General features: G+C 43.7%; 1 protein-coding gene across 1 annotated transcript in view; it reads left to right on the forward strand.

Annotated features, from left to right (window-relative positions):
• The first annotated feature begins 37 nt into the window (after positions 1 to 37).
• Positions 38 to 13,095, forward strand: part of LOC116401115 (rho guanine nucleotide exchange factor 2-like) — a 14,501-nt gene continuing 1,443 nt past the window's right edge. The window contains exons 1-11 of the mRNA XM_031879363.1: positions 38 to 1,290; positions 1,393 to 1,456; positions 1,710 to 1,836; positions 2,053 to 2,156; positions 3,990 to 4,133; positions 4,415 to 4,665; positions 7,038 to 7,163; positions 8,075 to 8,192; positions 8,281 to 8,529; positions 8,611 to 8,687; positions 9,065 to 9,237. Of these exons, the coding sequence (XP_031735223.1) occupies positions 1,279 to 1,290; positions 1,393 to 1,456; positions 1,710 to 1,836; positions 2,053 to 2,156; positions 3,990 to 4,133; positions 4,415 to 4,665; positions 7,038 to 7,163; positions 8,075 to 8,192; positions 8,281 to 8,529; positions 8,611 to 8,687; positions 9,065 to 9,237 (1,445 nt within the window). The 5' untranslated portion in view covers positions 38 to 1,278. The remainder of the gene's footprint in view (positions 1,291 to 1,392; positions 1,457 to 1,709; positions 1,837 to 2,052; positions 2,157 to 3,989; positions 4,134 to 4,414; positions 4,666 to 7,037; positions 7,164 to 8,074; positions 8,193 to 8,280; positions 8,530 to 8,610; positions 8,688 to 9,064; positions 9,238 to 13,095) is intronic.

The raw sequence follows: 13,095 nt of genomic DNA on the forward strand, positions 1-13,095 counted from the left end.
GTGTATATATATGTGTGCATATATATACTGTGTATATATATATATATACTGTATATATATAGTACTCAAACACACATTCATTCTCTTATTATAATACAGAAGAGGAGAATATGTAACACAATAAATGAAAAACATGGAAAAACAAACATGAAGCACAACCTGTGTGTGTGTGTGTGTGTGTGTGTGTGTAACAGATGGTGTGTTAATCCTCCACAATGAACAGATGTACTTCTTCAGATTTTCAGATTAACACACACACGTTATCCTGCGTTGTGATTGGCTGCTGAGGTTGAACCCTGAGAAGTGGGTCGAGGGGACACGTGTTTAATGTGTGTGTGTGTGTGTTTGTGTGTGTGTATGTGTGTGTTTGTGTATGTGTGTGTGACCACAGAAAACAGTGCAGTCTATTTTTTCCTCGTCTTTGCTTTTGTTTTTTTTCAGGAATGTTGACTTTAGATTTCTTTAGAGGTGCTTTGAGATCATAAAAAATGTTCTGAAGATCCTTAAAGAACTTAATGGGTCACTGAAGAGGTTCCAGGGTTCTAGTGGAGGTTCTATGGGTCCAGAACCAGAAACCAGCTGCAAAATCTGTTTGGTTTTAGCCGCAGGAATGTGTGACATACAGGTGTACTGTGACTTACGGGTGTACTCTGATGTACGGGTGTACTCTGACGTACGGGTGTACTGTGATGTACGGGTGTACTGTGACGTACGGGTGTACTGTGACCTATGGGTGTACTCTGATGTACGGGTGTACTCTGATGTAGGGGTGTACTGTAACGTACGGGTGTACTGTGACGTACGGGTGTACTGTGACGTACGGGTGTACTCTGATGTACGGGTATACTGTGACGTACGGGTGTACTCTGATGTACGGGTGTACTGTGACGTACGGGTGTACTGACTTACGGGTGTACTGTGACCTATGGGTGTACTCTGATGTACGGGTGTACTCTGATGTACGGGTGTACTGTAACGTATGGTGTAGTGTAGCGTACGGGTGTACTGTGACGTACGGATGTACTGTGATGTACGGGTCTAGTGTAACGTACGGGTGTACTGTGATGTACGGGTGAACTGTGATGTACGGGTGTACTGTGACGTACGGGTGTACTGTGACGTACGGGTGTACTCTGATGTACGGGTACACAATATGACTAACATTTTTCTGAGCTACCTGTCTCTCTCTCTCTGTCTATCTGTCTGCCTGTCTGTCTCTCAGCATGTAACGTCACCATCCATAACCGCTGCAGAGACAGTCTGGCCAGTTGTGCCAAGATGAAGCAACGGGTAAGAACTGTCTAACTGTCTTCACTGGTTACCTGTCCGTCTCTCTAGCTGCCTGTCTCTCTGCCTGTCTGTTCTGATTGCCTGTCTGTCTCTCTCTAACAGCAACAAAAGCTGACGCTGTCGAGAAACAGTTCAGCTCTGCAGAACGTCACCATGCGCACCAAAAGTGAGTCAACCTGTCTGTCGGTCTGTCTGTCTGTCACATTGAAGGACACTATCCAGCTACATTGTGGGAATCATAGGATCCAGTGTTCATTCTGTTTGTGTCTATCAGGATAGAAACTAGTTGTATTTGTTGGATTTATAATTGATCAGATTCTACATCAAGTATCTGTGTTGCTTCTTTAAAGGTGAAGAAGAAGAGCATTTCTTCTTCTTCTTCTGTTCTTTAATCTTGACATTGTGTTTTGTGTCCTCAGCTCCGATGATGAAGGAGCGTCCCAGCTCGGCCATCTATCCCTCCGACAGTCTTCGTCAGTCTTTGCCCCGACGCGTCCGCTCCGGCCTCTCATTGGCTAAGAGCGTCTCCACCAATAACATCGCAGGGTGAGAGCAAGCTGCCGCCTGATTGGTTGTTGGATGTATTTATCACTATATATAATATAAGGCCCCCTTCATATTATTATTATTATTTTATTTGTCAATTTGTAGTTCAGTTTAATGTGTTTAGAATATTCTATTGAATCATTTCTGCTGAGCGTACTCTCTCCACCTGTCTGTCTCACTCTCACCTGTCTCTCCCTCCACCTGTCTGTCTCTCAGGATGAGTGAGGAGTCTGTGGGTCTCAGGAGGATTCTGTCTCAGTCCACTGAGTCTCTGAACTTCAGGAGCAGGACTCTCTCCATGGAGTCTCTGACTGACGACGGTCTGTAGCTTTATATTTTTGTATCACCTATGTAGAGTTTATAATAATTAATTATCTTATCAGCACATTATTAAGGCCCGAGCACCGACGTAGTTGGAGCGTAGGACCTATTGTTCTTCAAATGTTTTTTATTCTTCTTAATATTATTCTGCGTCTTTCAAGGGGAAAAAAAGAGATGCTTGGGCTACACGTCCATTCTTCAAAATTTGCACAAAATTCAGGATCGGTGAAAATAACAAGGAAATTGAGTCGTTGGGCAAAGGTCGGACAAAATGACTCGATAGCGCCACCTAGAGTGCAGCCCCAACTTTTGGTTTCACCTAGCTGTATGAAATTTGGTAGGTATATGTAACGTGATGGGACGTACAAAAAAGCCTCAAAGAGGTATGTCCTAAACCCAACAGGAAGTCGGCCATTTTGAATTTCATGACCTTTTTGGACCATTTCAAGGCGTCATACTTTAACGAACTCCTTCCAGAGATTTGACCCGATCAACTTCAGATTCGGTCAGTATGCTCTTGAGACCGTGGCAGTGAAAAGTTACTCAAAGATCAAAAAGATTTCAAACTATGTAGCCGTGGCGTAGCGTCAAAAAAACACCATTCGCCGCGAAACAGGAAGTTGTTGTAACTTGGCCGTACATTGTCGAATCTGCTCCAAATCTCTCATATGTCATAACATCCTGACCCGGAACACATCTATATGACAATTTAGAATCATAGTAATAGCGCCACCTAGTGGCAACTGGAAGTTGTAAGTTGTGTACTTTGACATCCTGCTCCTCACAGATTAATCAGATCCCTCTCAAATGTTGTCAGAACAGCCTTAAGACCTTGATAATGCTTCATTGTGAAAATTGTAAGAAGTTGTTGAAGGGCGGCGGATTGGCAAATTTCGATCCTTCGCCATGAACGAATAAACTGATGTAACTCAACTCCACATCATCAGATCTTTACCAGATTGCACATGTTTGATTAGACTCCTGGCCTGAAGACATCTGCAGGCCAATTATGAATCATAGTCATAGCGCCACCTACTGGTAACAGTAAGTTAAAGGCTTTATACTTTGGCTTGTTTCTCTTAGTCGGTAAATCAGATCAACATCAAGTTAGTGCCACACAAATATAAGAAGTTCATAATGCCAGTTCATGAAGCTTTTGATGTTTCGTCAAACGCCGTTGCCGTGGCGACGCAGCCTTCGCCGTAAAAAACGAAGGTACTTTTGAGAGGCTAAAAATGCTCGAAACATCAGCAAACTTAGCATTCATATTTAAAGCCAAAAAGTGTAGCTACATATTATGATTTTATTGGTTCAGATTGCCAAGTCGGCTCAATAGCGCCCCCTACAAAATGTCGCCGATGCAGCCCCCGCAGTACGTTTGACATAGGTGTATGAAATTTAGTAAGTATATGTATCACATGGAGACTTAAAGAAAAGTCTCTAGAGACCATACTCTAAAATCAACCAGAAGTCGGCCATTTTGATTTTTGTGTGAATTGTTCGTTGATAACTTGTCGCTATACTTTAATGAACTCCTCCTAGAGACTTTTGTCAGACTTTGCCTTTTCAAATTTGGTCAGTACAATCTAAAGACCATTGCAATTAAAAGTTAGTCCTGTATCCACAGAGGAATAATTGCACTACATAATTTCCAGCGTTACACAGTCCACGCGGGAAAAATACGTTAAACTCCGGGATGCATTGTCCGTTGGTCGAAGACATCCGCGTCTGCCAGCGTCCCGCCAGTACCCCCGAGATGCGGGAAGGTGCGAGGTCCCGTACATCGCTGCTTGCAGCTTTAATTATTATTGTTGTTATTGTTGTGTGTGTAGGTGAGTGGTGGTGGAGCCCCCTGCTGGAGGAGCTGCAGGAGGAGGGCAGCTGTGTTCAGCTGGACAGCTGGAGTCTCGTTGTGGAGAAAAACTTCCTGCAGACGCTTCATAAAGATCTGATCAAGAAACAGGACGTCATCTACGGTATAAAAATATATATCACATATAAATAAGTAAATATGTATAAATATTTATATATTACATTACATTACAGTCATTTAGCAGAATCTTTTATCCAAAGCGACTTACAATTCAGAGTCTATCACATTTCTACACCGTAGGCTCAACTACGGGAGCAATATATATATATATATATATATAAATATATATAAATATACATCAATATAAATATATATATATATATATATAAATATATAAATATATATATCTGCTGACCGTCAGCATAAACATCTTCTGTCCCTCAGAGTTGATCCAGACTGAGTTCCACCATGTACGGACCCTGAGGATCATGGAGGGTGTGTACCGGAGGGGGATGCTGGAGGAGGTGATGCTGGAGGCGGCCGTGGTTCACACCATCTTCCCCTGTCTGGACCAGCTGCTGGAGTGGCACTCGGCCTTCCTGTCAGAGCTGCTGAGCCGCAGGAGGGAGGGTCTGACGGAGGGGAGCTCCTCCAACTTCACTGTCCGCTGCATTGGAGACCTGCTGCTCAGACAGGTACCTGAACACCACACGAAGTCAGCGAGACCTGCTGCTCAGACAGGTACCTGAATGCCACACATGGTCAGAGAGACCTGCTGCTCAGACAGGTACCTGAACACCACACGAAGTCAGCGAGACCTGCTGCTCAGACAGGTACCTGAACGCCACACGAAGTCAGCGAGACCTGCTGCTCAGACAGGTACCTGAACGCCACACGAGGTCAGACGTCAAACAGCTTCTTCTGCTGGACGTCTTCAATCATTCAGTGTGGCTTTGTAGCACAAAGGCAGTTTTACTGCCTTTGTGCTACAAAGCACACTGTATATAATCCATCGGGCTTAATCATACTAATGATTATTATCCAAAAAGTTTGGCGCGCTTCTCCTCACACAGCGTTGCCAACAGCGGCATGACAAATACATCAAAATGTGCGGCCTGATCGGGAATAGTGTGCTATCTATTTGTCGGAGAGATTCGCCCAGTGGTTTTCCCGAAAATCCCAAAAAACGGAGCAAAATTTCTCCATTCACTTGAATGGGGTTTCGGCGTGAAGAGAGCTAAAAAAAACACTTAACTTTGGGCCCATATTGACTAGCCGTACATTAACGTAGAAACATGATTCAAAGTTTAAAACGTAGACAAAACGCTGCACTTTATTGAGCCAAATGGACATTTTGATAGCTAGCACAGTTTTCATGAAGTCACAGATTAAGTTTCAGGAACATTTTGGGTCTGTTTCAGATTTTATAATGGGTGTGTATTGCACGGCTCGTTAAGAGCTAGAGTGAGAGCACAACCGTCGGAGTGGAGCGGAGCAGGAAAATATTCTGTGATTATTCCAAACAAATTACTCCAGCTCCCACAATGTTTACTCTTTATACACCATTTTGGCCAAAAAGCTTGGAAATGTTGTGCTGTCGCACACAGATGTCTGTGGAATCCAACGGACTTACACATTTGGCTCAAAGAGCCGCAGAGCGACATGAACTCCAACCAACTGCTCCATTAGACTCCATGTTAAATCTCACCACTCATTTCTCAAAGACAGCAGACGGTACCAGTTTTGTCTATTGCTCTGGAGCTCACATTATTAACACCACAAACATAAAAAACACATCAGCGCGTTTGCCAGAGTCTTATCTTTCTCACGGTATCCATATTTTGGCACTCAGACTCCTGCTAATTTGTTAAAAGGAGTTAGGGGTTTTGTTCAAAATCACTGATTACTGTAATGTTCCCTAATCAGTCTGCCTCTAACACCAGGTGCGTCCTCACCATGGCAACCAGTCTCTCTCTCTCTCTCTCTCTCTCTCTCTCTCTCTCTCTCTCTCTCTCTCTCTCCCTCTCTCTCTCTCTCTCTCTCTCTCTCTCTCTCTCTCTCTCTCTCTCTCTCTCTCTCTCTCTCTCTCTCTCTCTACACACACACACACACATGAGTTGGAGATATTCAGTCAAAGGCATTGTTAAACCTCCTCTCTGTCTGTCTGTCTCTCACTCATCACTCTGTCTGTCTTTATGTCTCTCTCTCTCGCTCTCTCTCTCTCTCTATCATACAGTCAGGATTCAGGTTTTAGATATATTTAGAGAACCCCCCCTCCCATTTCAAAATAAAAGCTCCAGAGAGTGAATTCTAACTGGAATGCTTGTGATGAAGCCTGTCATTTAATAATCTCTGTGTTTGTGTGTCAAACATTATGAATATGTCTCCTCTTCCCCTCTCTCCCCCACCCAGTCCCACCCTTTCAAAATAAAAGCCCCATAGAGTAACTGTATCTTAACATGAAGCTCAGAATGAGGTTCGTACAGAAATGATGGGAGCGTTAGCTCCCATCATTTCCAAAGGCTTCTCAAGCAAAGATGTACATGTCCAGTACAGAAATGACGGGAGCCAATTGTGGACTGTCCATCATGAATACAAGATTCAATCCAAGAGTATGAGTCTAAAATGCAGAAAAGAGAAAAGCGATATCTCAATCCAACCTCAACGATACTACCGGTAACATCAGCGTGTGTAGCTATATGTTGCGACGTCTTCGGGCAGTAGAAGCCACACTGTCAAAATTTCTTGCAAAATATTCTAGTTACTGTTACTATCAATCCTTCTACTTCCTCTCACATACTTTAACATATTCAATGTTTTTTATGACGTCATCACCCTAAAAAAAAAGATGTCAGATGTTGAACTTTCATATCAAAGTTATGAATGAAGCTTCTACTCAAAAAATAGTGATAGAAGAAGAAGACCCTTAAACCTGAGAACCAGGAAGTAAAGTCAAATCAAATACTTAAAACTGTGTGTGTGTGTATGTGTGTGTGTGTGTGTGTGTGTGTGTGTGTGTGTGTGTGTGTGTGCGCGCGCGTGCATGCGTGCGTGCGTGCGTGCGTAGTTCTCAGGTCAGTGTGCAGACGACATGAAGAAACTTTACTCTGAGTTCTGCAGTCGACACCCGAAAGCTGTGAAACTCTACAAAGAAGTTTTAACTCGAGAACGAAGGCTGCAGCAGTTTGTCAGGGTGAGGACCAGGACCACAATCTGGACCAGGAACAGGATTTGGGTCTGGACCTGGAACTAGACCCAGTTTAGAGGGCTTTAGAACTTTAGTCTGGTTTAATCTGGTTTAATCTGGTTCAAACAGCTAGACCTGGTTAACACTTGGCCTGGTTTAGACTAGACCTGGTTAAGACTAGACCTGGTTGAGACTAGACCTGGTTAAGACTAGACCTGGTTTAGACTAGACCTTGTTTAGACTAGACCTGGTTAAGACTAGACCTGGTTAAGACTAGACCTGGTTTAGACTAGTCCTGTTTTAGACTAGACCTGGTTTAGACTAGTCCTGGTTAAGACTAGTCCTGGTTTAGACTAGTCCTGGTTTAGACTAGACCTGGTTTAGACTAGTCCTGGTTAAGACTAGACCTAGTTTAGACTAGACCTGATTTAGACTAGACCTGGTTAGGACTAGACCTGGTTAGGACTAGACCTGGTTTGGACTAGACCTAGTTAAGACTAGGCCTGGTTAAGACTAGGCCTGGTTAAGACTAGACCTGGTTTAGACTAGGCCTGGTTTAGATCAGGCCTGGTTTGGACTAGACCTGCTTTAGTGGTGTAGATCAAAATGAATACCAGTTTATTTATCTGGTCTGGTTTGGGACCTGAGCTTCAAACCTGGTTTTGTTGATTCAGGTTCATTAAATCTGCTTCAGACCTAGTTTACACTTGAGACTGGTTTAGCCTGATCTTAGTCAAAGTCCAGGTCCTGGTTTAGTCTTGTTCCTCCAGATCTAGACCTGGGTTTGCTCCAGTAGAGATTAAGGTCTGGACTGGTGTAGACCTGATGTAGACCTGGTGTAGACGGGTGTAGACCTGGTGTAGACCTGGTGTAGACTGGTGTGTGTTGATGTTCTCTCTCCATCCCATAATGCTCAGCGAGCCGGTCGAGGTCCTCTGCTGCGTCGTCATGGCGTCCAGGAGTGCATCCTGCTGGTGACTCAGCGAATCACAAAGTACCCGGTCCTCATCCAGCGGATCCTCGACAACACCAAAGGTACTGTGACCTCTGACCTCTGATGACCTGTGACCTCTGAACCTGTGACCTTTAATAATCTTTAATGACCTTTAATGACCTCTTACAGGTAATGAAGAGGAGGCACAGGCGTTGAGACGAGCTCTGGTCCTCCTGAAGGAGCTGATCGGCTCGGTGGACCAGGAGGTGCTGGAGCTGGACCGGACCAGGAGGCTCCAGGAGATCCAGGCCCGTCTGGACCCCCGGGCTCAGACGGAGGTCCGAGGAGGAGGAGTCTTCATGGGCGGAGAGCTGCTGAGGAGGAGGCTCCTCCACGAGGGGGCGCTCCTCTGGAAGGTCCAGGGCTCCAGGATGAAAGGTAGCGTCACCTGTTTACCTGCTGTGATGTCACACCTGCTGTGATGTCACACCAAGCTCACACCTGTGTGTTTGTCTCCAGATGTGCAGGTCCTGCTGATGTCAGACATCTTGGTTTTCCTTCAGGAGAAAGATCAGAAGTTCACCTTCGCGTCACTGGTGAGTCACACCTGGTCACACCTGCACCTCCTCATGTGCCTCCTCCTCCTGAGTGACAACTGTGTAGCATTAAAGCATTGTGGAATTAACAAGATAGCTAACCAGCAGACAGTTGGCTAGTTAGCTAGCTTGCTAATTCCACCATTTAATGCTACTCTGGATACAGAAAATAAGCTGAACAGTGGCTGGTGTAACGGTCCCTAGCTAACTAACGAGCCAGCCATCCGTCTCCAGAGCTGCGTCCCATAACAACTAACAACAATCCCCATTTTCTTTTGGACTAGAAAAACAGTTCAATGTCTATTTCAATGGTCTCATCTGTCTGTCTACCTGTCTGTGTCCCTGACCATATACCTGTCTCTCCACCTGTCTCTCAGGACAAGTCTCCGGTGGTCTCTCTGAATAACCTGATCGTCAGAGACATAGCAAATCAGGAGCGAGGGATGTACCTGATCAGTGCCTCCACCCCTCCAGAGATGTACGAGCTGCATGCTTCATCCAAAGAAGGCCGGAAGACCTGGATGAGCCGCATCCAGCAGACTGCTCTCAGGTCAGTACCTCATATAGTACCTCATAGTACCTCATAGTACCTCATATAGTACCTCACAGTACGTCACAGTGCCATATAGTACCTTATAGTACGTCACAGTACCTTTTAGTACCTCATAGTACCTTATAATACCTCACAGTACCATATAGTACCTCATAGTACCTCACAGTAGTGCTGGGCGGTATGACCAAAAATGTGTATCACGGTATTTTGTAAGATTCTGTCGGTTTCACGGTATATCACAGTGTTTTATTTTTTTCCGCGTTAACGCATTAATTAATTAATGCCGAAAACTAACACAAGAACCGTCCGACCAACCGGCCGGCCAACCGGCCAGCGAGCGGTGAACAGCTGTTTGTGTGGCGTCTCTTCTGTCACTTCCTGTTTCCTTCACCTACATTCCCCTGGGTCCTAAGTCCCTCCATGTACAGCTTCTTATCACCCTCTATGTACCAACGTACATTTATAACAAATACCACACATATTACGGTAATCAGCGTTACAGATGTGTCTGACCACAATACCAAAAAAAGCATCCGAGGACCGTAATTGCATACCCTCTTCATATTCCAACACGTTTTCGGCTGAGTTGATGGAGTAAATTGCTAGTGTTGCCACCAGAGGCAATAACAGCGGCTTGACAAACTTTGCAATATATCGTCTTTTGATCTACGTCGGATTTTTAAAAACCAAAAAACCTCCAAACAGCAGACGCACCTCCTCTCTCCTGCATCGCTCTTTTCTGTTCTATAATGTAGCGACGGAGCTTCTTCTAGCTGTTAGCAGACTGTTTGCTAACGGGCTAGCTAGCTAGCGAGCTGTACCAAGCATGCAGTTCGGCGGTGTAATTTTATAAATGTACAATTATTAGTGTTACAAATTGTTTATGTGTCACAAACTGTTGTGTCGTGGTGTTTTTTTGTTACAGAGCGTTAGTTGTGAGTTATTAATTGTTGTTATAAAGTTATAACCATGACTAGGGTTCCCTCTCAACACACTTAACACAACTAGCTCCGACTGTAGCACTCATAGTGGCGAACAATATATTCTGCTGCCTGTTGAAGAGCGACAGCAGTTGTTTCGGCTGTGCACCGAGTATGACGGTGTGTGAAAAATTGATATCATACAAGAAATTAAAGCTGCGAGCAGCATTGATCGGGCCCTCGCAACTTCACGCACGTCGAGGGTACTAGCAGGACTCTGGCCATGCATTTCTGTGACCGTCATACACTGCGTGCACGAGTGAGATATTTCCTGCGTAGACCAGCAGCGTAGCAAGATCATGTTGCCAGGTCTTAAGCCTCAAATGTTTTGAGTGTACATCCGATACAATCATAAATGTAAGCCTTTAAAGATCATTAAGAAAATGGATGTGTGTGAATGCCCTTCAGTGTTTGTAACATAACAGACTGTCAGTTTACTGGGATGGGGTTCAACTCCCTGCAGTGTCCTGCTGATTGTATTTGGACTTACATGAAAGTTAACAAAACAGTAGTGCCATTTGCTGTTACTTGAACACTTTAATTTAACACTGTTTTCATTTTAAGTTCTTCTGTAACTTTAGATTGTAGTGTGAAGTAACGTTTAACCTGATTGTCATGAAGAAGCTCTGGACAGATCATTTATACTAATGCCCACTAGCATGGTTTGAAAATCCACTGTTATCTAACGTTTGCTCTCCAAGCATCTTAGTTTGCACATATTTAGATCAGAGAAGTCTTTTTCTCATGGTGTGCCCACAAACCCTTTCAATAAGTTCAATGTTTGGGCCGCTGTAATTATAGAATCCTGCTTACGTCCGTGCTTATCAGTAGGTGGCGCTATGACTATGAGTTAATATTGGCATGCAGAAGTCCTAAAATCATGACAGTCAACAAGCATGTCAAGTTTGGGACAGTTTTGACAAAGTACAGTCGAGTTACAACAGCTTGATGGATGATGGTGAAGCATGTAAAATGGCCATCACACCATATCCACGTCGTTCGATGAAACCTAAAGCTTTTAGTAACTTTTAATCGCTAAGGTCTTTAGATTGTTCTGACCAAATTCTAAGCTGATCGGATTAATTCCCTAGGAGGAGTTCGTAGTACAGCACCTGGAAATGGAAAAAAAACACGAGAAATTCATACAAAATTCAAAATGGCTGACTTCCAGTTGTGTTTAGAGCATGGTCCCAAGAGACTTTATTTTAAGTCCACATGTGATACATGTGCCTACCAAATTTTGTAAATCTATGTGAAACGTACAGCGAGGGCTGCTTCATTGAAATTTTGTAGGGGGCGCTATTGAGCCGATTTGCCACTCTGAACCAATAAAATCATATTATATAACTACATTTTGGGCTTTAAATGTGAATGCTAAGTTTGCTGATGTTTCGAGCATTTCTAGCCTCTCAAAAGTACCTTCGTTTTTCACGGCGAAGACTGCGTCGCCACGGCAACGGCGTTCGACGAAACATCAAAAGCTTCATGAACTGGCATTATGAACTTCTTCTATTTGTGTGGAACTAATTTGATGTTGATCTGATTTACCTACTAAGAGAAACAAGCCAAAGTATAAAGCCTTTAACTTACTGTTACCAGTAGGTGGCGCTATGACTATGATTCATAATTGGCCTGCAGTTGTCTTCAGGCCGGGAGTCTAATCAAACATGTGAAATCTGGTAAAGATCTGATGATGTGGAGTTGAGTTACATCAGTTTATTCGTTCATGGCGAAGGATCGAAATTTGCCGAGCCACCACGTTGCTGCCCTTCAACAACTTCTTACAATTTTCACAATGAAGCATTATCAAGGTCTTAAGGCTGTTCTGGCAACATTTTAGAGGGATCTGATTAATCTGTGAGGAGCAGGATGTCAAAGTACACAACCTACAACTTCCAGTTGCCACTAGGTGGCGCTATTACTATGATTCTAAATGATCATATAGATGTGTTCCGGGTCAGGATGTTATGACATATGAGAGATTTGGAGCAGATTCGACAATGTCCGGCCGAGTTACAACAACTTCCTGTTTCACGGCGAATAGTGTTTTTTTGATGCCGCGCCACGGACACATAGTTTGATAACTTTTTGATCTTTGAGTAACTTTTCACTGCCAAGGTCTCAAGAGCATACTGACCGAATCTGAAGTCAATCAGGTCAAATCTCTAGGAGGAGTTCGTTAAAGTATGACGCCTTGAAATCGTCATAAAAGTCAAAATGGCCGACTTCCTGTTTGGCTTAATGAAAAACTCCAAGAGGATTTTTTGTGCGTCTCATCACGTTCCACATACCTACTAAATTTCATACAGCTAGGTGAAACCCGATGTTGGGGCTACTCAATAGGGGGCGCTATCGAGCCAATATTTCACACCGCAGTTGGACACCCCAATCAGACTGCAATTTTCGCAAATTCTGGCTTGCGTGCCAAATTTCGACATTTTGCCAGTATCCCAAGCACCTCCTTTTTGAGACGAAACACTAAGAATAACAATAATAATAATAATAATATTAAACATACGAAAAACAATAGGTCCTCCGCTCCGACTACGTCGGTGCTCGGGCCCTAATTAAAACCGGTATACCGCCCAGCACTACCTCATAGTACCTTATAGTACCTCACAGTACGTCACAGTACCTCATAGTACTGATGATAATAATAATAAATAATATATACATGTAAAGTACACTATGTAGTACATTATGTTGTACACTATGTAGTACACTATGAAGTACACTAAGAAGTTCATTATGAAGTTCATTATGAAGTACATTACGAAGTTCACTCTGAAGTTCACTCTGAAGTACACTATGAAGTACACTGTGAAGGACACTATGAAGTACATTATGAAGTTCACTCTGAAGTTCACTCTGAAGT

This window comes from Anarrhichthys ocellatus, unplaced genomic scaffold, assembly GCF_004355925.1.
Source record: "Anarrhichthys ocellatus isolate YVR2014 unplaced genomic scaffold, GSC_Weel_1.0 scaffold251, whole genome shotgun sequence".
NCBI lineage: Eukaryota > Metazoa > Chordata > Actinopteri > Perciformes > Anarhichadidae > Anarrhichthys > Anarrhichthys ocellatus.